The sequence below is a fragment of the Leguminivora glycinivorella genome, chromosome 7, assembly GCF_023078275.1.
Source record: "Leguminivora glycinivorella isolate SPB_JAAS2020 chromosome 7, LegGlyc_1.1, whole genome shotgun sequence".
Classification (NCBI taxonomy): Eukaryota; Metazoa; Arthropoda; class Insecta; order Lepidoptera; family Tortricidae; genus Leguminivora; species Leguminivora glycinivorella.
Genome location: NC_062977.1, coordinates 11,346,896 through 11,373,772, shown reverse-complemented (window position 1 = coordinate 11,373,772; position 26,877 = coordinate 11,346,896). Strand labels below are relative to the sequence as shown.

Genomic DNA, 26,877 nt, shown 5'->3' with positions numbered 1-26,877 from the left:
CGCAGCCCAAACACTGGTGACTCGTATCGCGAACAAAATATACAAGATTGCTACTCTATAGGAGGTTCTCTGTGCGTGTGACTTACCAAATTCCGGCACAACACGCCTCTGCACAATGAACTTCTGTATCGGCGAATTCCCATCAAAGCCCGGTGTCCACGAAACATTAATAGCTCTTTGCGCCGTTGCATCTAGTCTGACGGCCCTGACATTAGTAGGGGCGAAGGGTAGTTCAATAACGGACAGCACGGCTTTCCGCGTGTGGTTCCCGCCGGGTGACGTCACGACGCACGAGTACTCGCCCGCGTCACTGGCGCGCACGGCTTGCACTTGCAGAGAGCCATCTGCCGCGACCCACACCCGGGAACCGGCTGTCATAGGCCTGGACAAAAAAACTTTGTTGGTAAATAGATAACGGGAACGATAAAGCTAAATATGAATATACATTATCGTTAATAGCCAACAACACGCATAGAGTAACCTGGGTAAATATTTCATGGGTATAAAAAGATCTGAGATTATTTTCATTAACATTAAGTTAGATTAGATCATTCGCGGTTCAGTCTAATGAGTTTTAACACTTACTGATTATTATGGAACCAGTCGATATTGTATTTCACGTTGGGGTCATTTGAAACCTTGCACTGTAAAGTAGCCGTGTGACCGAGCAAAACGCGCGTGTCCACAGGGGGTGCAATGATCTGCGTTCTCACTGAAACAAAACATACGCTTCGTAATAAACAACGGAAATTCAAATAAGGATTATAATAGTGCATCCTGATTAGATGAAAACTAGATTAAGAGATAAATTTTAAATGACTAGAGTAGAGTGAATAGAATATTTATAACAAATGGACTCATTATTCAAGTGGATTTCACTATTGGCACTTTTATTACTAATACATAAAATACCTAACTTTAATAAGAATAAGACATGATAAAAAATCAATCAGATAATAAGTAGCTAGAACATATTAATGACCCGATTTGTTATGATTCAACTATTATTTATAACAAAAATAACTATCTCTGTGAATTCCATTTGTCAAAGACTCGGTGCAATTAAAATGATGCATTACCTAGTACAGTCAAGTAGGCTTCCCCGGAGACGCTGCCCGCGTCGTTGGCGCGCACGCAGGTGTACTTGCCGGTGTCGGCTGTGGTGGTGCTGGTGATGAGCAGGTCTCCGTGCTCTAACGCTTGCAATCTCGCGGACAGATTTATAATCAGGGAGTCTGGAATTATAAATTCATGACATTGTGTGCTACGACGGTGTAGTTTACATTTTGCGGTGTTTAAGAATCTCTAATTGATTATGATTATAGCGACAAAGGTTCTCCGTAACTCATAAATAAACAGGAGCTTAAAAACTCTATTTATTTTATGGAGTTTTATGATTAGTAACATTCGTTAGCTTTATGTTCACTGTTGCTTTTTTTTTAAATAATATATTTGGTTTTTTTTTAATAAAAAGTAAGGGTTTGAATAGGTAATATAGATGTTTTCATTCTGTTTAAGCAAAATTGTTTCATACCAAGCCAATATATGGCGAATGATATTCAATTCTATTGAAAGCTATTAAAGTTCGAAATTAAATATTTTTTTTACATGGCGTGTTATGTTATGTGGTAAATCGAAGCACTCAACAATATAAAATACCAAGTGAAACCTCTATATGTCAAACGAAGGTTATCATATCACTTAATGAACTGTATTCAAATCATAGACATAGACATGTCATGATATGATTACGTATAAGCTCGAAGCTCGCAGCAATAACAATACATAGTTTGATACCATACGATAGTAACATAAGTAACAGCAGAAGAACTTTATCGGTAACGTCCCATATTCGTATATGTATATACTTACTAAATTACTATGTATATACTAAGAAATTATTAATTTGTTACAAATCGATGAGCCTGTTTGCATTTAATAATATATTTTAGAGTTACTAAATACATAATATCTGCTTCAAGTCAGGGTGATCGCTAGTAAGTGGTGGGTGGTAGAGGTAATATAGCATTACATGGGATACCCCCATTTGCCAGAATTTCATTTCCCATAATTTTATTTGCCACCATATTCAACAATCATAATATTGTTTCTCATAACATCTTATGCCATAATCATTGTTTACTATATTAATCAAGTGCCAGAAACTTTGTTTCCCATAAAGTCAGTTTCCATAATGTCATTTGTCAGAATCATCGAAATCAGTAATTACCACATTCCATACCATCATTTGTCATCCAAATTAGCGACCAGAAAAGTCAATTTCCATAATGTGATTTGGCAGAATCATCAATATGAATCATAAATGCGTAATTATCACAGAGACGACACTACCTAGAAGCACTAGAGAATGAAACTGCTATCAGAAAGTAGGTTAGGTTAGGTTAGAACTATGACCCCCTGGAAAATAAAACTGCTATCAGAAAGTAGGTTAGGTTAGGTTAGAACTGTGACCCCTGGAAAATGAAACTGCTATCAGAAAGTAGGTTAGGTTAGGTTAGAACTGTGACCCCTGGAAAATGAATCTGCTTGAAAAGTAGGTTAGGTTAGGTTAGAACTGTGACCCCCTGGAAAATGAAACTGCTATAAGAAAGTAGGTTAGGTTAGGTTAGAACTATGACCCCCTGGAAAATGAAACTGCTTGAAAAGTAGGTTAGGTTAGGTTAGAACTGTAACCCCCTGGAAAATAAAACTGCTATCAGAAAGTAGGTTAGGTAATAATATGGGCAACAATTAATATGGCAATAATTCCTTATGGCGTTTGAATATTATATTAAACCATATTATTGCACTTAATAATATGGCTAACAAATAGTATGGCATTGTATGATTATGGAAGGTAATGTTCGGATAAACAACCAGTATGTCATACAATTTTTATGGTAAACAAATCATTCGGGCAAATGAAATTCAGGCAAGTTAGATTCGGGCATATGAATATTATGTTAAATGACTGTCGGGCAAACAATAGACAATCAGCATTACATAAATATTTCTTAATCATTTAACTTTTAACTAGCAGTCAGTAGTCTGAAAATGGTTAAGGTAAGTACATAATTATATCTATTCTCTAGTTTCTATGACAAAATGCTCCAATCCAAAGTATATAACACACCTCGAAGTTTATTTCACGATGAACGTAAATATGCCAGTGTACACCATCTCGCGGCAATAACAGTTTTATAAAGCCATACTTACCATTGAAGTACCAAGTAACGTTGGGAGTAGGCGCGCCTATGGCCCGGCACGCGATGGTGGCGTCTTTGCCGTCCAGTACGGTAAGGTTGGCTGGCGGGCTCTGCATTACTGGCGGGGACGCTACAAGCCACACGCACTAGGGTTAAACACACGCTAGCCATGTACGTATTTAATAAAACTTGATGAGCGGGTTGGTTTATGCTCTACTAAAGTTTGGTAAATTTGATGTTTATTTGCAGCTTATTAAATATAAAGTTTTATTCAAATATGATTCCTTTTATCTTAGGTTGGCCATTCTATTTGTGTCGTCGTTATTCTACAATACTATTAATACAATTTTTTTTTATTTTTAGTAATTTACTCCACATTTAAAATTCCATACAATATATGTAGCTAGTAATTGATTAAAGCAACCCGCTCACGAAATACTTCACGAAAGTTAGTAAGTAAGGATCACTAAAAAACGTTATGATCTAACATGCGCATAGTCAATTGAATAAAAACTTCTAAAACACCGATGAAATTGAGAAATGTGGCAGTAGTATGTAAAATAGCTTCAAGTAATATAGTGGAATAGCGAACAATACGTTTTGTCTTTAACTAAGTAGCATGTTCGTGTGCGACTACCTACTATTATTATTGTAATTTGTAATTAATTTTATGAAATAATACACGAGTTAAGTAAGGATATACATTATGGAAAAATAGGTTTTGTATATCCGTATAATTTTATAAACATCAATAACAATCAATAATCATTGCCTATACAGTTCTTAATAGAAAAGGTTAGTGTTGCATGCAAAAACAGATGAATTGACTACCTACGAAAGCTGAAAAGTATCTTTTTTTTAAACATAAAATGAAACAAGTGTAAAATAAACACTTGTACCGTAACCGAGGACAAAATTGTAAAAAATTGCGTTCACACATGTGCTGTAAAAAAAATCATTGTTGCATTGAAGAATGTGCGGTATGACTACAACCAATATCTTACTGCCAGTATCGAATTTGAACGTTTTTGCCTTTTTATCCGCAGTCCTCACTCTTATTAACTTCATCTGACTGCGCGGTACGCGAATATGCGGTTCAGCTGTACGACAGTCAAAGGTTAGTGTTGTTTATTCTACATATGGTACAGTGTAAAAAATGTTATGTAATGTAACTTACTTTTGATTTTTAACCATGTATAAATGGATGACTCGCCAGCTTCATTGCTGGCGATACACTGGAAGATACCCATATCGTCCATTTTGAGGTCGCTGATGACGAGGGATCGGTCAACCTCGACACGGTAGCGTCTTCCCCCATCGTCCACATCAGAGTTGTCAGTTTCTTCGGTTTCTGCGCCGACGCTCCAAATTTTTCTCGAATCTTTGTACCAGGTAATGCTCGGTAACGGAATTCCTTGCACGTTGCATTCTAATACTATTGTGCTACCAAATTCACCAAAAGTTTCTGATTTTAAAGTGGTTGTAAACACCGGCTTCTCAATTACGGTGACGGCGGCGGAAGCCGTGACGGTTGCAAAACCTCCCGTTTTTAATCTCGCTTGGCATGTATATTGCCCTGTATGACTTAAATTAGCTGAAATTAAGCTCAAGGTTCTGTTCCATTGGTCTTGTAAATCGTAAGTGACGCCAGCCAGATCTATTAAAATGCCATCTTTAAACCAAAGCGTTTCTAATTCGTGCAGAGGCCTGGCATTAGCTATGCAATATAAGTTTACAATATCTTGGCCTTTTGTGATTTTGGTATCTTGTGGTTTAATGATGATTTCTGGCGGTATTTCTTTGTCGTCGTCACCATATACGGTCAATTTTATATAAGGGCTGTTTTCCACTTTTCCTAGTTGCGTGTTTATCGCTCGAACTCTGAAATATTATGTAAGTATAATTTTGTTATCGGGTTGCCAATGACAATAGATGTGTACCGACCTACCGACTTTGCTTAGCAACTGCGGTTGCGTGTGAAAAACGTTAATAAATAGTTACTTCGAAGTTATTTAAAAGACTATACCTGTATGGCCTTTCGTCTTCACTAGAAGCTGACAGAATGACGAGTTGATGTTGTGGTGTAAATGCATATTTTTGATCGTAACGAAGTGCTCCATTTTGATCTTGCCATACCACTGAAGGAGGTGGTTCAGATTCAATATACGGAAAATCAAGAATTGCAGCTCTACCGGATTCAACAACAACTACATCTTGTTCTATGTTCCCGAATACGCCCATATCTGCAAGATACAATGATTAGAATAGGACCGCGATTTTTATTGGAATAGGATAAGTGCGATAGCTCAAGAAGCACCCGTTTTCATTTTAGTACTCTTCCGTTAGAAGAGGAATATTATTTTTAAAGCGTGGTATTTTAACTTAAAGCAACAGGGAAAGTTTCCCCATTACTTTAGCACAAGTCAACTACTTTGTATAATGGAGCACCTATATTACCCTTTAATAAATTATTTTATTACTCCCCGAACTCACGAAGTGTCCTTAAATAAATGGGTTTAGCTAAAGTATAAGAATTATAGTTAAGCTTACATGCAACGACGATATTGTTTTTTTCGCTGAATATGGCACCGACGTCGTTTTTGGCGATACACTGATATGCTCCTGCATCATCTCTTTGGGTATTGAGGATCTTGTAAAATAGCTCTGACGAGTATTCTCCTAATGGTATGCCGTTCTTCAGCCATCTATATACTGGTTGAGGAATCCCTGTAACAGGCAATCGTAATAAAGGTCGAGTTATGAGTTATCCTAGTCAGACATATAAATCATCCTCTTGCTCCACCTCTGGAAAAGATAAGGAATAGTAGAACGGGAATCTTCAAGGACGGATTAAAGCAAATTATGTAAAGCGCCCGGTAGCGGGCTGCAGAATATATTAATATCTCTTACCGTGTGCTGAACACTGCAATATTTTAGTGGTGCCTTCTCTGACTATGCTATTTGAGGATGATGGCTGCATGCTAAACCTTGGTGGCTGCATTTGTACTGAAACAAAAAAAAACAAAACATTATGTTTCAGTGCATTATTTGATCTTTTTAGGGTTCCGTACTTCAAAAAGGAAAAACGGAACCCTTATAGGATCACTCGTGTGTCTGGCTGTCCGTTGTCACAGCCAATTTTCTCCGAAACTACCGAACCGATTAATTTGAAATTCGGCACACATATGTAAACCTGTGACCCAAAGACGGACATGTAATTTAAATTAAGAAAATTCAATTATAGGGGCCACTTTTGGGGGGTAAAAGTGAAAATTAAAAATCAAAGTTTCTAGAACTATATTGTGTTACATACATATCAAATGAAAGAGCTTTTTATAAGTATTTCAAAAATATTTTTTTTAATAATTTTTAGTAAAGTAATTTAAGAAAATAGGCAAAAAATTACCCCGCCCTCCTATCTCCGAAACTACTAAGCGTAAAATTTTCAAAAAAATACACGAGATAGTTTTCAATATATAGATTACAGGAAAACCTATTAGAAATGTACAGTAAAGCGTAAGTCGGACTTAAAAGAAAAAAACTCAAATTACGAATTTCACTCACTGCCGCTGCAAAGAGTTACCAAATCTCTTGAAATTGTGTGAGCGCGTTTGAATATTACATATAACCTCATTTCTGTTTCGTTTCGTTCAAAATATCGATTATTCGCAAAACTAACTTAATAGTTCCTACTAAAAAGGAGGCGCTTAAGCCCTTCTTGTAGTGTACGGAACCCTTGCAACGCGAGTACAACTCGCACTTGGCCGGTTTTTTAGGTAGTTTCAATGTCTCATGTTTAGTTTATCGCTAATTTAATTGTTTAGTAATATTATTAATGTAAGTTTTATATCATTTTCAGTATTCTAATGATATTAGGTATGTATATCATTCGTCTAAATTGGTTTTACCAGTTGTTGTGATGAAAAACTTGAAAAAGTAATGAATTGACATTCAGCAAGTGAATGCTGCCAGATGTATTTTAAATAAAGATTAGCTTTTAATTTAAAGGACACATTTATAAAGTTTATTCACTTTAATTATTTAATTTATTGTTTAATTCAGTTATTTCAGTTATGCGCTACTTTATTTATACATTACACACATTATTTATACATTACATGGATACATTTCTTAGCAAAAAAAATAACGAACATTCATGGTAATGAAATTTTGCACACGGATACAGATTTTCCAAACTGGATTGCTATTTTAGAATTATGAAATTATCTTCTAAGGAAGTGAAATGGCGTTGGAAACTGTATAAATCGCAAGTAAATGCTAGTCTATTAATAAAGTTTAAAGTGAATGTAATTAAAATGAATGAAGGACAGGAAGCGCTGTAAGAATTATCGATTTAATAGGAGAGGTATAAAACCGATTAGATACAGTTGAATAATAAATGAAAGGGCTCTCTAAGGTAAGCGAGCCGTAAACGTAAGATGTAATGTAATGACTGTCGATAGATACCTACTTGTGAATGCTGGTGTGACCTTGGTAGTCAAATAACTAGTTCAGATCAATGTAACTAACAACCTCGCTTAAAGGTGATCCGATCAACTACTATCCATATACAATAAAATCCCTAATTACTCAAACAGCGGGTCGCGGGTAAAATAATGACCCTTAAAGCTCGGCCACACATGCGCGTTTTGATAGCGTAGGCGGAGCGGTAGCGGAGCGCAACGATAGCGGTGCGCCGGACGAACGCTGGCGTTGCGTTGCGCCCAGCGGACGCCGGCGGGAACTAACGAGCGCGGATTGCGAGCGGAACGCCAGCGTTCCGCCGGCGCACCGCTATCATTGCGCTTCGCTGACGCTCCGCTATCAAAACGCTTTATGTGTGGCGGAGGCTTTAATCACAAAATGTTCTATTTGTGATTAAGGGTCATTGTACATGAACATATTTACATAATTATGTAAGAAACTAAGACTAAACTTAAAAGCTATAGCTAATGTCTAAAATAGGCCCTTGAGGCATTGTACCAAGGATACTGGCGACATTTCCTCGCTGTATCGCAATGCTGATACGTTGTGCGAGGAAGTCGCCAGTCGGCATATATTTGTATTTATATATCTTATACTATAAACGAGCAATTTTGTATATTTATTTATTTATTTATTTATTTATTTATTTATTTTATATATACACGATATTATTTCTGAAATTTGTTTTGTGGGGGTCGATCTATTATATAGCGTAGCTTTCATTTAATATTAACGCAGATATTATATCAGTACTATTATATACTTTCATTTAAATTAACGCTTAGGTGCTTGGCTTTCGAATAAGATGATAAAAGTTTATTTTAGAATGATAAGGTAATTTATGCAGTTTAAACGTAAAAAAGAAAAATCGGTGAGAAGTTATAGATTCCTTAAAATATTAGTAAGATTAATAACGATGAGCTGAGCGAACCGTTATTCAGCAATTCCCGAATAGTTTGTACATTTGGATCACGTCTCCGATTTTGATAAAAATTGGTAGGCTGATAGAGTTTCCCAAAATGTCCTAGGTTGTTTGTATGAAACTTTCCTTTTTTGTTACCGAAAGTGTATAGAAATCTGGTAACAAAAAAGGAAGGTTTCATACAAACAACCTAGGACATTTTGGGAAACCTAGTGGATCTTGCTCAGCATCATGGACTCTATCAGCCTACCAATTTTTATCAAAATCGGAGACGTGATCCAAATGTACAAACTATTCGGGAATTGCTCTATTACCGCGTGAGCAGCGCTTCCTAATAATCGCGATAGAAAACTTAGAAAATAAAACTTTAACATGGCCGGACACACTGCCATGCCGTGTGACTAGATTCTTAAATGTCCCTCAATGAAAACAAGTCACGCACAGAAACTCAGAGAATTCGTTAGGTACAAAATAATTCCATGCTATTGTTCTTAAATTGCGATATAAGTATACGCCTTTTTCTTCATTGTACTTACAGAATGAAACATATTATATCAAAATAAGTATATGTGATCTCTACAAGCGTAAACGCATACTTCTTTATTAATGTTAATTACCAATGAAACGGGATGTTGTTGCAAACGTCCTAAATACATTTGAGATGACTCAGTAACGACGAAAAGTGAAAAAGACGATCACTTAGGACACGTCATGCTATTCGGACCCGCAGTCGAATATCAAGGAGGCGTGTTTAATGCGCTGACCGATTTTATCTTTCAATCGGAGCACGGGCCGTCGGTCCCACCGAACTTGTTACGACACAAAACCATTTATCGTGGCCAGCCGGAGTCATTTTGGGAACAACGGTTTTCTATTTTCAAATAGGCTGCTAATAGCGGTAGCTATTTCGGGTTAGTAGACTTGTTACAAGTTCTGTTAACTTAAAGTGTTTACTTGTACTCTGTGATACTGCATAGTTAGTAGAAAACAAATCAAAATTAAACTTAACGACACTTATTAGTTATTTTTGTTCACACTGTGATCGAGAAACGATGAGTGAAACAATGTAACAAATTACTAAGCATGAGAATTTCCTCTACAATAGACATTCAACAGTTAGGTATGGTTACGAGAATGTTGTGATTAAGGTTCAACAATGATTCGATTTCTATCTCTCATCCTAGTATCAAAGTGAAAACTAACAAGGTTAACAAAACGAAGCAACCGGGAAACAATCGAAGACAAACTGAGAAATACGATGAAGGAAGTCACAAGTTCTTATCGTAGTGTATTTTTCTTTCAATGAACTGTGACACCGGCGTATTCATTGCATCGCATCGCCTCGCCTCTATCAGACACTGTTGATTGTAATATATAGGGAGCTTGAACGACTTAAAAGATTGACCCTTGTCTATCGAAAAAGGTCCACTCCATAGGGATTGCTAAGATTCGGCACGTTGTAAATCTATCTAATCCTTTTGTCTGCAACCGTAACCGTGGAGTGTTAACCAAGTCATTAGTAGCATTAGAAGTATTAGAATCCTTGCGCATTGAAAGTTTGCCCAAAACATTTCGTTCGACTGTTTCGAAACATTTCGAAACAGCAAATATCAATTTGTTTTGCCTAAAGAATGGTTGTGTTGCCTTCCTTTGTATGCAATAAAGCGTTAAATAAAATACAATAATGCGGCTGAACACGAAGAGCCTACAAGCCTTTATAGCATTTACATCCGAAAAACAGATAAAGGATTATCCAGTTCAAAAGGTGAGTATGGCGAAGCTTACATTACTGTTATAATGAGCATTCACTTTTTAACCCGGGCACAAACGAATGAGAGCCTTAATAAGCATTAAAATGATTTAAAATTTTGTGTTAAGCACTACATCAAGGATGAACTAATTAATTCAATTTCAAAATATTTTAATGGCTGGACTACCTACATCTGAATTGAAGATGCAATTTACAGTAATTTTTCAAATTGTGTTGTGTTTTGTTTTACAGAAAATGTGCTTTCAGTGCAATGCAAACTCATCAACATTGACTTGCCGCTACGTCGTAGATAATTACCGTTGGACAAACTCTGCTGGCGAGCCTAATGGGGCTGGGGCGATACAATTCGAAGCTATTTCTTAACAACTTATGGAAATCAAAATTTTCTAAGTACTATATTTTTAGTATAGTATGTAAGTACTTTGATTTAGAAAAAAAGTTTGTAGGCATTACTAAGATTGTTATTTACTTATAGGAACAGCGTGTATATAGTATTTTCGCATTATTAATCCTTTTGAGGTCACGAGTGTTCTGATATGATAAATTCTAGGAATTATAACGAGCAGTTTAACATATTACAATAAAAGTGTCTTTTTTTAAATTAGATTCGATGAAATTTCATAAGTAGGTACAGAACACAAGTATAGGCTCTTACAATAAGTAGTTAGTATTTAATACTTATTTTGTTTTATATTAATGTCTTGATTAAAACGTGGCTATTATTTTAGGCCATATTACCAAGAAGTGCTGAGAAAGCTATAGCTATCCACTTACACCAACTAAGTGCATTTGAGTTAATAAAGTTTCAAGTTTATCATGAACTCCCAGCTTAAAATGCAAGATGTTTTTATAAATATCGAGAAAGGAGGAAGTGCTGTTATTAACATGTAAGAAGAATTTGTTTATTTTTTACGTGTTCTTGATTGACTGCAGCAAAGGTGCCCTAGTTAGCCGCAGTCAACGGACAACACGTGCTTAGTATATGTTTACGTTAGAACCAATTTCAATATTCAACTAAGATATTTTTATGCTCAACCTGATTTTTGCACCTATTTTTGTTGACCATAATATATGGCTTACCTATTATATGAACTGACATGCCAACCTATTTGCTTTTGTAAAGCCGAGAAATCCACGCCTTTGTTAAGTAGTTCAAGGATGAATTCAATTTCACATTTCATTCATATTTCGAACTATTGTTGTACAGTCAGCTGCAGAGAAAAGTAGACCCCATTGCATACAAATTTGTATGCAGGGGGATCTACTTTTCTCTGCAGCTGACTTTACATGTACCTATAATATATCCCTTTTAAAATAAAACTGATTAAAGATTCCAGTAATTCAGTAAGTATGAAATAATGTTGTGACTTAATATTATGAAGTAAAACCACTATTATCCGAACTAACCCGTCAGAGATGATCAAGGACAATCAAAATAATGCTTCAAAATACTCTTTTTAAAACAGGTACAGTATAGTAGTATTAGTAGTATAATATAGTATATACAGGTATATATATCCTACCGGGAGCGACATGAACGTCCGCATTTCTTACATTTAAATTGAGATCCAATCGCCGAGGAGACAGTATCGCGGTTGTGTCTTTTTGCACGCTTTACGGCTAAGCCTTGAAACCAGGTGTTGTCATGAGGGTTTCTCTACCTTTTGCGGTTCGATGCAAGTTCCTCCCACGTGTTACAGTCGATGCCGAAAGCAACCAAGTCACGCTTTATGCAGTCCTTAAATCGTAGTATGGGTCGACCTACGTTACGCTTCTCAAATGCGTTATGCGACTTGGCTTAGCATAGTCTGCCTGGGCAAACGAGTGCTGCTCATGCGGTGCACGTGCCCTAGCCACCTCAAACGTCTCGGTTTGAGTAGTGCGGTGATGCTATGAAGCTGTGCGATCTCCAGCACTCTCTCGTTGGTAACCTTGTCCTTCCATGCGATGTTAAGAATACTTCGAAGACAGAGAGGAGTTGTCTCTCACATTCAGACGCTGTTTAAATCATCTGTCAAGATGTACGAGGACTTATACTTTCATGATAGACTTACATCTGTCATGATATACTATACTATAAGTAGGTAGCAGCGGCTGATCCAGTGACCGTTTGCACTAGAAAGCTGAAATTTGGTATAGGATATATTGTTGGATAGGTATTTAAAAATGAATAGGGGTTTGCAAAATCATTTTTTGATATTGTTAATATTTTCGGAAATAACCGCTCCAAAATTTAAAAAAAAATGTGTCCCCACTGCTCTAACTTTTAACCCTTAAATGCATGAATTTTTTAGGGTTCCGTAGCCAAAATGGCAAAAACGGAACCCTTATAGTTTCGTCATGTCCGTCTGTCCGTCTGTCCGTCTGTCCGTCTGTCCGTCTGTCGGTTTTTTCTTTTAACGAGATATTAATATATGTGATAGACAATGGTTTTCTGATTCTGGAAAAAAAATTAAGATCGATTTATATACTAAATCAGTGTTAGAAGTTAAAAATCTTATTCATATTAATATATCGTAATTTGTAAGTTTTATTTAAAAAAAGACTACTATTAAAAAGGTACACTATTTGTGAAACCTCTATGATAAAATGTTTAAACATAAACTAATTACTACCTCCGAAAAATTCAGCCTAAATCACATACTAAAAATCGCCATCGTCCTGTTTTTTCATACTTTTCCGCCATTTCATCTTAATCATTAAATTATAAATAGTAAATCATTATATTATTCAATTTATTTAATTGTTTATTAAACAATAATGAATAATAATTAAGCAATAAATGTGATTTTAGATAGCTACATATCGAGCCACGGGCCATCAAATATATTATGATGCATATATACATCACCATGCATTTAAGGGTTAAGTTAGAAAATATGAAAAAAATCACAAAAGTAGAACTTTTATTCGCGTTCCGGATTTCTTCGCTGTAATTCGGTCTAGGGTGGCATCCTTTTGGAATAGGCTGCGCAGATCTGAAAACTGTATCCTTGCCACTTGTAGTGAGGACTTAAACAGTCCTATTAGTAGGTTTTGGCTGTCTTTGCATCGAGATGCGAACCGGAAGTAAGTTATTAAACATTAAGGTGTATATAATTGTAGAAATGTAAGTAACGGCTTTTAATTATAATAGTATTTTCTTAATTATTGTTTTTTGACGTTCTATACACTGTATTGTCTTATTTTACTTCGATGTTTGTTTTTGACATTCATATGGGTTTTTTGCCTGAATTAAAATTGATTTATTTTATTTATTTATTTATAAAGACTTTCTAGGAATGTTATTTTAAACTTATTTACATAATAAAATTAAACTTGATAGGTTGAAGAGTTTCTGAAAAAAATACGGTAAACTACGGAACACTACACTGAGCGTGGCTCGACACGTTCTTGGCCGGTTATATTAAATTTTTATAGTATATTTTGGCTATTATTTCCAACAACAGTAACTCTCTTTCAAATAGATCTTGTTGGCATGGTTTGATTACATTTAGAAAGACCTATTCATTTACACATATATTCCTAGTAATTGCCACCTCATTTATGGACCTTTTCAACAAAAGGACTTTAGTTAGAAACAGGATGAGGCTTACAAGTTATACAGTAAATTTTTCAAAGAATACCTTGTTAATGTTAATCTTGTTAGAACCATTCTATAATTCTATTGTATGAAAAACAAAGTCTTTTGTAAATTAGGTATGTAGATACCTTTAATTCGCATTACGAGCGTAATTGATTTTAATATCCAACGGTGGAACACGAAATCTAATGCGCTGCAGCTCGGCTATTTCAACAGGGAATCAAAACAGGAGAATATTGCAATTTTGAACGTAGCGAGCCACAAATTGTGAACTACGTATTTAACTCCCAGATCGCAATAATCTCATTTTATATACTCTACTCTTTAGATATGCAGATCTATTACAGCACGCTAATTCTACATACTTGCACGACATGATGGCCCTGATAAGATAAGATGACTAGCTTATCTTTTTACTATGCCTCTATCATCATGCAGTAATCAATTAATTAGGTATTTCAGTTTGAATGCCATGTAGAAATCATAGAAAAATTTATATGTAGGTATGTTGAATAGGTTAATTTTATGTGTCTTTGCAACATTTATTACTAAATTCTTCCAAATTATCGAGTTCAAGTAAAGATCCGATAGCGATCTAAAAATAGATATTGCATCGTTTCCACGTTGCAGCAGCGCTTTTAAACTTGAATAAACATTGGTATCGCCGGCTCTTTTGTGGTTCAATTTCATCGACAAATACACCTTGATTTTTTACGCTGCACTATCATGTTATCATTGTAACAACTACAATTACCATCGGTAAGCTCGAAACTAGAATACCTAATGAATTCGACGATATTAGGATAACAATAACGAAATAGTATAAAAAGTTAATTGCAAATAAAATAAAATCAAACCATAAAGTAAAATAATGTGTGCTCCAATGCTTTACCGTACCGCTTTTAGTATTCAATTACATACAGTAGCCTTTATATTAATCCAGTTAAATTCAAATCTAAGTTAAACAATTAAGTATATAGCTTCCATTCTTTGATGGCAGTTTCGTTTGAGTTTTTGTACAGCGAAACAGTTGTTTACGAAGTTTAATTTATACAACAAGCGCGGGTACGCAGATGTTTGTTCATTAAATAAACCTTGATAGATTAAATTTTAAATGCAATCTTACTTCAGCTAATTTGATATTAAAATGAGTAATTTACCGACAAACGTAGAGTTAGAAGATGCAGCTGGCAGAGCGGAATTTGTTAAGCTTTAAGACAGTAAGTTTCAAAGTTAGTCATAAAGATAGCGATTTGTGTCCATGTTTCTCTGAGACTACCCCCCAGGGGATTAAACTAGGTCCTTGGCAACGAGTACTATTTATCTGAGATGTCTTAGTTTCTGTGCTGTCAGGATGTTTGTTAAACTAAGAGCTAGAGATTAGCCTAATATTAAGAGGGCTTTCATGTGAAAAATAGTGAAATCGCAACCGAGCGCTTAATCATACCGTGTGTGGTATGGTATTCAATTAAAGGGCTTTGCGAGTAATTTACAAACATATAACATATTATAGGACTTTTTCTACTTGGTCTAACAAAATATGAGAATATGTCCAGAAGTGGTAATAATTGTGACGGTGAAGGCTCGTTTTAAAAATCAAAAATATATAATATAATAGAAATTTATAATCACTAAGGCATAAGAACATTAAGAACAATTTTAGTAAACGTTGCAGATTAATTTACTACGAAAATAACTTAAATGTGATGTAGATTTTCAAAGAAATTGTCACTTAATTTTAGGTAATTTCTAAAAAAAATTAATTCGTCTTAGCCTCGTTTACTCTTTTTCAAAACCTCATATTAAAAATGTAGTCTGAGAAGATTGTAGTACAGGATATACGTATTATACATTTATCAGTTTCAGTATTCAAAATTGTCCAAATTTCACAAATAAGATCGACTAATTGAGCGCTATACGCGTTTTCCTAAACGTGCATCAGGGAAAATTCATAATTAATTTAGTGAGTTAGTTTTCAAAAATCCAGTCTGATAAGAATCAAGATAATAAGATGCTCTAATTTAAACTTAAATTAAATAATATCTACTTGCTTTAATTAAATATTATTTACTAAAACTATAGATTTTACAATATTTTGTCGTTTTTCTTGAAAGCCCTCTTAAGGCAAAGTTCTAATATGACACAAGAGTAGGTAGATGAGATTACGTGCGTGAACTGTACGTATAAAAACCTTTTACCTACTCCATACAGCAATACGGCAGTAATAATTTGAGTCAGTAGTCTCTGAGGCCGGCCCACGTTAATTATTTCAAAGCTTTAAGCTTTACGCATTATTTTTACTAATCCTTTGCCCTGCCTGGATTTGTAGGTAAAGTAGACATTAACATACAGTAGTCTTATTTGTTTTTTAAAGTTACTTGATTTTGAATATTATAATGGGACCGACAAATTCTGACCAAGAAAAGACTGTTATGAAAGTGTAACTAAACGTTGGAAATAACATCAAAGCAACCTACAAACAAATTATCTATTGGTCCCAATCCCAATTAATGTCTTCGATTCGAGTAACTCATCACTTTTTCGACGTTTGTGCAAGGCCGGCTTTTTATTGTTGCCGTGGCTGGATTGTTGGTGCCGGGTGCCGGGGCAACAATGCTAATGGCTGTGTCATAGTAGGCAAACAAAGGAGGGGATTTAAAAACTGTATGCAAATAAGAATTGCTATATATGTATGACTATACGCATTCATTCCCTACATCACTACATAGTATAAAACAAAGTCGCTTTCTCAGTCCCTATGTCCCTATGTATGCTTAAATCTTTAAAACTACGCAACGGATTTTGATGCGGTTTTTTTTTAACAGATAGAGTGATTGTAGAGGAAGGTTTACATGTAGGTATAGTACCCGTGCGAAGCTGGGGCGGGTCGCTAGTCTAATATATAAGTACTAGTATAGATGCCATCCATGTAACTTAAAATGGTTATTTTTTTAATTAAAAATTTAATACATTAAACATTCTTCAAGCACGACGGGTTAAAAACGCAGATAGTCCGTGCTTTATGATTGTTTATTTATCTTCCAGCGAGAACACCGCATAAGCATAACCGAATTACATAGTCAAAATGAGGTTAAATAAAGATCTTAAAAAAGTTAACTAAACACATTTAAATACATTTTAGTTTATTATGGTATGTTGTTTAGTAGGTATTTCTACATAATGTACGATATATTAACTATGAATTTCACTAAGAGTTGGAACAGTTTCTTCTAATGTTGCTGCAAAAGTACATACCCACTTGATTGAATGCCGTTTATAAACTTCACTGTGCGTTGTTGCTGCTGTGTGTATATTATATGTAATTTTCAGCGTATAACTAAAACACAAATAATATGTTGACATTATTTTATTACTGCATTATCCTAAAAGCTGCACAGGATGCAAAGAGAATGAAGTGAAGATAGTGTATCAATTTATAACACGTACCTACTTAAGCAGATGCATAGTTTATGGTAAAATTTTATAGTAGGTAAATGGGGCTTAGTAATAGTAACATTAATCATTATCCTACAGTTAAATAGGTATCCGTCATCAAAATAACTGAACCGATGTAGAGATTGCTGACATATTATTCGTTTTCCTAGAAACTTTTTTAATGTAATGTACTTAATGTAAGTAATTTCAAAACAATGGATTTCTAGTGTATTAAATATAACAAGTAGTATATGTACAATTGAATATGTTTTTTCGCAAACATATCTCCGAATGTTCTTATTCCCTTTTGAAAACGTTTAAAAATACGAATACATACGATAGCTATAAGGCTTTATAAATAGAGAATAAATTCGTTGTAGGCAACTATCTGTTTAGTATGTTAGTGGTCGGCGATTCAACGTGCCACAGGTGTGAGTCACGTAACGGAAACGCTTCTTTACTGCGAGATTGATGTTAGAGAACTTGAAGCGTTCCCATCGTTTATTAATATTTTATAAGAAACGTAAAAGGTAATCAATTGCCAGAATTGCCTTCCTTGTTGGACACTGAATTTTGTCTAAATAATAGGATAGCGACGTGTTGTGATATAACTTGGGTTGTGCGTTTATTAAATATTTTATAAAAACGTAAAGAATTGCCTTCCTTGTTGCCTTGTTGGACACTGAATTTTGTCTAAGCCTCCGCCACACATAAAGCGTTTTGACAGCGTAGCGTTAGCGGAGCGCAATGATTAGCGGTGCGCCGGACGAACGCTGGCGTTCCGCTCGCAATCCGCGCGCATTCCGCTCGCAATCCGCGCTCGTTAGTTCCCGCCGGATCTCCGCGGGGCGCAACGCCAGCGTTCGCGTCCGGCGCACCGCTATCATTGCGCTCCGCTAACGCTCCGTCTACGCTCTCAAAAATCGCATGTGTGGCCGAGTTTTAAATGATATTAGGTAAGGATAGCGACGTGTTGGGTTGTGTTGTACCTATTTGGAATTTTTTTGTACTGTTTGTTGTAGAGAAAAGGTTCGCCTAAAGGCATACCAAAGAAAACAATCGTTTGCATAAGGCCATGAAACTAAAGTTATTTGAAAAGTGCATATCCAATTATCCATACTACTATTATACTAATTAACAATTCTTAGGCTAGGCTTTTTTATAATATGATTATAAAAGTATTATACTCATTATTATTACTAATTACTAATCCATACTATACAGGGTGTCCCAAGACCATGGGACATGAAGGGAAAGTACCTAAAATATCACAGATAGGATATATTGCTGAAAGAAGACTTTATTTTATTTTTAAAACTTGGTAAAACTGCATTCAAAAAAAAAATTTTTTTTTTTTTTAATGTATGGACAAGTTTTAAGGCTAAGGAGTCTGCCATGTAAAATGTTAAAATTCATGGTCTTCCTTTTATCTCCGACACTATGTTATTTAGAGAAAGATAATCTTTATGATGAAGCCTATCGATCGGTATGACAAAATTACAGGATGTTTTTTTTTTCTCGTGTAGCGGGTTTGATTCCCGGTTTAACCATGTAATTATTTAAAAATCTATGAATGGAGTTTTACTTAGTTTTAAAAATAAAATAAAGTCTTCTTGTAGCAAAATACCCTATCTACGATATTTAAGGTACTTTCCGTTCATGTCCCATAGTCTTGGGACACCCTGTATATATAATATTATAAATGGGAAAGTGTGTGTGTGTGTTTGTTTGTCCGTCTTTCACGGCAAAGCGGAGCAACGACTTGACGTGATTTTTTAAGTGGAGATAATTGAAGGGATGGAGAGTGACATAGGCTACTTTTTGCTTCTTTCTAACGCGAGCGAAGCCGCGGGCAAAAGCTAGTTAAGTAATAATATTTGATAGTATAAATATACCTATAAAGAATTTATATAATGCTAGTTTTTGCCTGCGGCTTCGCTCGCGTTACAAATAGACAAAAAGTGGCCTATGTATAAATAGGTCATAGAAATGTTATACCTGTGTGAACTGGGGCAAATTAAGCAATTTCGTTTCATTAGTGTAGCCTAACAAATGAAAACTCTTCAATATACGGATATACTATAAGTGACTATGACCCTTCGTATTTATGAATAGCATGGTAAAAAGCCGAAGCTAGGAAAGAAAGCTAGGCTCCCATCCCGTACAAAATATTTCCAGCGTGGTGCACAGTTAAATCAGCCGGTTAGATGTCATTACAACCACTTACAGACCGCAGGAGTTGCTTCCACACTGGCTGTTATAAATATTAACAAATTTAAATTTCAGACCAAGCCATATTGGCAGCGACTTTGATAGCACAGGCAAACAAGTGTTTGACGCTTTACTTAAGACGATACGGTAGGGGTCAATTCTCCATACAAACGTTCTCGACTATTTCCTCCCTGGTTTTTGAAGATAGAGCAATGATTTTTTTCAACACAGATTGTTATTATTTTTATCTGTGTCGGACCGTTTTGATTTTTTTTGATATTCTGCTTTTTAAAGATTCTAGAGCCAATCAAAAAATTCCAAAAACGGCTTTTTTTATTATTTTAATTAACCAAAAAAGGTAAACGGTCCGAGGTCCGACATAGATTATTTCATTGTTATTCAGATTCTCAAATTTCGTTCTGATTGAATAAGTTTTGAAGGAGGAAAGAGTCGAGAGCGGAACCTCGATTTTAAAGATTTTTTTGAAATATCTTTTGACTGACTTGTTCTTAATGGACAATTTTTTTTCGATAAATTTAGTTAATAACACTTGTATATTTAACTAAAATTCCCAAGTCGAAAGGGGGGCTCCTTTTCATTTTAGCATTTTCGCTACCGTATCCTCGTAACACTTGCACAGGCCGCGCTATCAAAATCCTTGTCAAAATTTGCTTGGTCTGATTCAATGCTTTTGCCCGCGGCTTCGCTTGCGTTAAATTCAAAAATTGCAGAATGCTCCATACAAACTTCCACTCCCCATTCTAGGGAAGTGGGGGGTTAGAAAGAGACAAAAAGTAGCCTATGTTACTCTCCATCTCTTTAATTATCCCTACTTAAAAAATCACGTCAATACGTCGTCTTTCCGTGAAAGACGGACAAACAAACAGACACACACTTTCCCATTTATAATATTCGTATGGATAACACCTTTTGAGCAACTCGTGAGGTTATTTTTGCGTGAATGGGTAAGTGTTCCGTGTTACTTTGATTTCTGTCAATATCAATGTTACAGTTTTAACTTAATATTATCTTTGAAAATAAGTCATTCTATGAATTTTATCTCGAAACTAATTTTCTATTAACATTTAACTGTCGAGCGCTATGCACGTAATCAACCACAGTTATAAACGTACGAAATGAATACACTATAAAATACGTGTGGTAAGTGCACTAGATTGCGAGACCACAGTTGGACTGGTTCGTCTTTTCCCATCCCTGCGCCGAGTTGTACGAGAATACACGGCCGGCCGCCAGGGTGAGTGGTTGCTTCTTTATTGTGTCGCACCCGACGTCAGCTTCCGTTTATAGTGTTGCGCGGTTTCGGTCCGCCAGCTGCCCAAATGAGACAGGATTATTGGAGGGTGATTCGATATTGTTTTTTGAGTTTCGTAACGGGTATAACGATAGCATTTGTTTACCTGACATTGCTAACGAATCCGTCTGTTTCAATCGCTCGTGTTAAAAATGGTTTTTGCTATATATCACGTGGATAACATATCCGTCATACTTACGTTCGCTAACATTGGAAATCTGGTGACATAAAGTTGTCATATTTATCTTTCTATGCAACGCTGTGTATTCCGCAAAAGTCCGGCAGGAATTTACTAAGTGAGGTTAAGGTTATTTATTTATTTAAACTTTATTGCACAAAATAACAACTTAATGTACAAAACGAACTTAATGCCATGAGGCGTTCTCTACCAGTCAACCTTTGGGCAAAGCAGAGAAGATTGTAGGCTGTGCAATTTTGAAATATCTATCAAAACCACAAAAGGTTACCACATTTTATTTTAAGCGAACATAAGACAAGTCACATGTCACGAGCTCTTAATATCGATCGTCTATTTAATGGAGCTAATAAATATGTCATTGTCATAGGTACACTTAATTATAAAAACTTATAACAAGTACTTATCTATAAAACTGAGATAAAATAGTTGTACAAGCTGTAAGAATAATAACTTACAGGTATAGCTAAAGATTGCGTTACTAATGATCTTATATTTCTTGTCTTTCTTAATCGAGTTATCATTTATCTATAGATTAATTTTCTGTGACAAAAAGTGAGATTGTGATCAATTCGGTCCCATTTGAGCCGAACTTAGTGCGTCCAGTACAGTAGTTCATTTTCATTTAATTTATTAATAGTAATGTTTACTTGTAGAACAAACCTTTAACCTGTAAAACTGTGTAAAAACAAATCACATACTAGGTAAACGAACGTAATTGAAATCCATAATAAAATGCAAAAAGGTATTGTTGCGAGCAACTTGCTTATAACTAATGCATATGGAAGCCTTTTACCCTCACCTCACTGGTTTCATGTTCGTTTTATAAAGAAGCCATGCAAGAGACCCGGCTGTTCAAAGCAATGTGATGAAGTAGTGTGTTACTTATTTTTATAGATTTGAGTATCGAGGCCCTACCCCCGGGCCTTAAGAATAGAGAATAATACAGAGATTCTGTGTTTCATGTTTGTTTGGCTGCCGATAAAATGGAATTAGAACGTTCCATATTTACGTTAAAGACTTTGAAAACGGTTGTTGTCGTAGAGATCGTTGTATATTCATAAAAAATATTATAATAGGTATGTATGTGGTCAACGTTTATTCACTTATGCTCAAATGAGGTGCTTCAATCAATTTTATGCATACCATACAATCACAAGACAGGGTTCTCCTGTGAACTTGATCAAATGTCGGATTGAGCAGTCAACATAATACGGCCTTCATTTTTCATTCGTGACAGTACTCATATTGAATTATTGATGCAAATCAGTACTGATTTAAAGATTTGCTAACGGAATTACAATTTACAGTGCCCTACACAGTATCTACATATAGCTAAAGCTTATTCTACTTTTGCCATCGACCGGCAGCGTATGGTATGACCGCACACCGCAACCGGTCGACACAAACACTTACACGTCGAATAAATGCCTTGCGTACCCCTACCACTAAGTGCACTAATACACTGAAAGCCGCTTACGGGGCTAACTGACATTCTAGGCACGGCTCCTCGTGCACGCTGAACCGCAGTCACCTAAAGAACAAACTTGCATATGAATTGGTCCATTGAAGGTAAAGCTACGTAACAGTCTATCTTTGTTATTTCACACATAAATAAGATATGACCTTTCGCTGCTCTTCTGGCCTACATACGAACGACTTTCTTGTGACCGTAAACTGCACCTATCTATAGTATGGACGATCGCATAAAATGCAAAGTTAAGTAGTTTGTATGTTTCGTTGGCCCCGAATTTAAAATCCTCTTGTAAAACCTTACTACAACATAACTTACCTAGCATACAATATAAATTGTACAGTAATAGAAATAAGAGTATATAAATGTATCGGAATTACATATTATTACACTGCTAAGTAAAATCTCTTATTTGTATTTCACGAATAGCAAACATTAAAAACGTAATTTTCACAGTAACAAAGTAAACCTGATGCAAAGTAATTTTCTTTTAAACGTACATGAAAGTTGCAACGACTTTCATAACACAAATATACCTAACAATAGCGGATTACTCAAGGAACTGTATGTACTTTAGTAAACATACCGCGTGATTATTGAGTGCGGGCACAGAATACATATTAGTACAAGTACAGAAAGCCCTCTCCAAAAACCCGTTTAAAGAAATAACGACTCATGCTACGATACTATGAAGTTCAAATGATTACCTTTTTATATTGCTCTACTTTAGCTGGAAAAATGGTAAGATTTGTCTTAGTGGTATGTAGGTTTAATTGTAATAAATTCGCGTGTAACTAGTTAGGCGTACTTACTTAGATAGGTACCTTAATTGAAATAGGCCCGATATAAAGGCCTTGAAGAATTCCGCCCTTTTGACAAATGAGGTTTCGAATAAGTAGAATAGAATAGAATATTTTTTATTTAACATCAGTTTGGACAAATATAACAAAGATAAATACAACACATCTAGATGTTAAATTGGGAGCCCACTTACAATAAAATATCAATTCTGTGACAGCGGTCGAATCAGTACGTAGGTATGCGACGAACAACTCTCGCGCGTGCGTCACCGCTCGCCCGTGAGGCCCTAGGTACTGATTTGCCCCTCGCGAGGGGTACTTACAGTTCGATGCCTACACGCGCGAGTGGGACGGGCCTGGTGCGGGGTAAATATCTAGTAATATTTAGGGGCTGACAACACCCAACTGCGCAAAATTGATGTTACTTGCGCAGTTTTTTAAAACAAACTATTAGTTTTAGTAAGGCAAGTAAATTATATGTTATTATTCATTATATTTCAACGATTTAACGAAATCGGCTCGATAGAAAAAAATTGCAAAGATTGGTCTCGAGTTCGTCATTTAACATGTTCAATTATTCACTTAGTTGTCTTTAATTAATAGAGCATCTTATTATCTTGATTTTTATAAGACTGGATTTTTGAAAACTAACTCACTAAATAAATTATGAATTTTTCTCTAATGCACGTTTAGAAAAACGCACGTATAGAGCTGAATCAGTCGATCTTATTTGTAAAATTTGGACAATTTTGAATATTAAAACGGGTAAATTTATAATTCGTATATCCTGTACCACAATCATTTCAGACTAGATTTTTATTTTAAGTTTTTGAAAAAGAGTAAACTAGCCTAAGGCGAATTCAATTTTTTCAGAAATTACCTAAAATTAAGTGACAATTTCTTTGAAAATCTACATCACATCGAAGTAAGTTTTGTACTAAATTAATCTGCAACGTTTACTTAAATTGCTGTTATGCCTTAGTGATTATACATTGCTATTATTGATTTTTGCCAATTTTTTGAAAACGAGCCTTCACCGGTACAATTATTACCACTTTTGGACATTTTCTCATATTTTGTTAGACCAAGTAGAAAAAGTCCTATAATGTGATATATATTTATAAACTACTCGCAAAGCCCTTTAATTTGATACCACACACGGTATGATCGAGCGCTCGGTTGCGATTTCACTATTTTTAACACGAAAGCCCTCTTAAAATTACAATAACAAAAATATACATATCTAAAACACTAACGAAACATATTGCACAAATAATGAATTTTTCTATTTTATTTTAATACTAGCTTTTACCCGCGGCTTCGCCCGCGTAATAAAAGTATTCTTATTGAAACGTTTACAAAAAATAAGATTTTCATTTGGATCCGTAGGTTTCTTTGTAGGTACATCTGTCCGCGATTATTTCGATTAAGGTAAAGCGGGGCAATTCTCGACTGGAGGGCCATTGTAACTGATCTATTTGCTGTACGGTCCAGTTTTGGCTGACTGTACCTTACACCTATTGTTTTTTAAGAAATTCTTGCAATGATTGTAGAATTGTTACACAGCGACCACAGCGTAGGTAGTAGGTACGAATATGTATGTATTTTACCTTTATAAATATTTATACTGGGGAAACTTCATACAACCCACATAGCCAGTATCTCGACGCTAATGGTCGGTAGGGTAAAAAGTACTTCCTTGCATTATCGCTTACAATTTTTTCCATTTTGCTTATACTTATTGCAAACGTAAACATATAAAAGGCAAGCAAACAACGATCTTCTTACAGCACATTGAATGTAATAGTTATTACGGATGCAGGATACTCGCCGATGCCTACTTACTAATACCTTCCCACTGAGCCACCTGCATTTTACACTGCCTAGATATCGATTGCCGACCGATTATTCCGACCCCAATCCCTATTCTTATCCCCGTCCCTATCTCTATCTTTGTCCCCGTCCCTATCTCTATCTTTGTCCCCGTCCCCGTTCCCGTCCCGTCTCTGTCCCCGTCCCTCCCCTATCCCTATCCCCGTCCCCGTCCCCTATTTTTATCCATATTTCTATCCCTATCCCTATCCTTATCCCTATCCCTATCCCTATCCCTATCCCGATCCCGATCCAGATCCAGATCCCTATCCCTATCCCCACCCCTACCCCCACCCCCACCCCCACCCCTACCCCTACCACTACCCCTACCCCTACCCCTATCCCTATCCCTATCCCTATCCCTATCCCTATCCCGATCCCGATGCAGATCCCTATCCCTATCCCTATCCCCACCCCTACCCCCACCCCCACCCCTACCCCTACCACTACCCCTACCCCTACCCCTATCCCTATCCCTATCCCTATCCCGATCCCGATCCCGATCCCGATCCAGATCCCTATCCCTATCCCCACCCCTACCACCCCCACCCCTAACCCTACCACTACCCCTACCCCTACCCCTAACCCTATCCCTATCCCTATCCCAATCCCAATCCCAATCCCAATCCCAACCGTAACCCCAATCCCTATCCCTATCCCTATCCCTATCCCTATCCCTAACCCTATCCCGTTCCTGTCCCTGTCCCTGTCCCTGCCATTGCACAACAACAGGGGAGAAAATTTCTTTTCCACCTCATTAGATTTTAAAATCGTTGTATTTATCGTGATCAGCGACCCGATAAACCATAAAAACGATACCCATATTGTGTTTTTGACTTTACCCCCTTTGCACCCCTTTAGGGGTCAAATTTTCAAAAAACCTGAAACATGTATTTAGTCATAATATGTCTTTAGGAATCCTCCTGTGAAGTTTCGAATAAAATAGTCAAACTAATCTTGTTTCCCCATACAAACTTTGAACCCCCATTTCACCCTTTTTAGGAGAATTTTGAAAAATCCTTTCTTAGTTCTCCTCTACGCCATATAAGGAACCCATGGTTTCGGCTGTGTGTTGATATATCAATCAGTCAGTCAATATCTTCTTTTATATATTTAAACCCCATTGCACCACAACAGGGGAGAAGGTATTTCACTTCCGCCTCGTTAGATTTTAAAAACGTTGTATTTATCTTGATCAGCGACCCGATAAACCGTAAAAAACGATACCCATATTGATTTTTTGACTTTATCACCCCCTTTTCACCCTTTTAGGGGTTAAATTTTCAAAAAACCTGAAACACGTATTCAGTCATATGTCTTAAGGAATCTTCCTGTGAAGTTTCGAATAAAATAGTCAAACTAATCTTGTTTCCCCATACAAACTTTGAACCCCCATTTGACCCCATTAGGAGGTGAATTTTGGAAAATCCTTTCTTAGTGCTCTTCTACACCATATAAGGAACCTACGTGCCAAATTTGAAATCTCTAGGACCAGCGGTTTCGGCTGTGTGTTGATATGTCAGTCAGTCAGTCAATATGTTCTTTTATATATGTTTTTGATATTTTAAACCCCATTGCACCACAACAGGGGAGAAGGTATTTCACTTCCG

General features: G+C 36.0%; 1 protein-coding gene across 1 annotated transcript in view; it reads right to left on the bottom strand.

The window, feature by feature from the left end:
• LOC125227878 (protein sidekick) overlaps positions 1 to 26,877 on the bottom strand; it is an 84,190-nt gene that overhangs the window by 23,853 nt on the left and 33,460 nt on the right. The window contains exons 2-9 of the mRNA XM_048132256.1: positions 6,117 to 6,212; positions 5,757 to 5,933; positions 5,233 to 5,449; positions 4,384 to 5,087; positions 3,217 to 3,336; positions 1,080 to 1,235; positions 586 to 712; positions 87 to 382 (exon numbers count right to left, since the gene is read on the bottom strand). Of these exons, the coding sequence (XP_047988213.1) occupies positions 87 to 382; positions 586 to 712; positions 1,080 to 1,235; positions 3,217 to 3,336; positions 4,384 to 5,087; positions 5,233 to 5,449; positions 5,757 to 5,933; positions 6,117 to 6,212 (1,893 nt within the window). The remainder of the gene's footprint in view (positions 1 to 86; positions 383 to 585; positions 713 to 1,079; positions 1,236 to 3,216; positions 3,337 to 4,383; positions 5,088 to 5,232; positions 5,450 to 5,756; positions 5,934 to 6,116; positions 6,213 to 26,877) is intronic.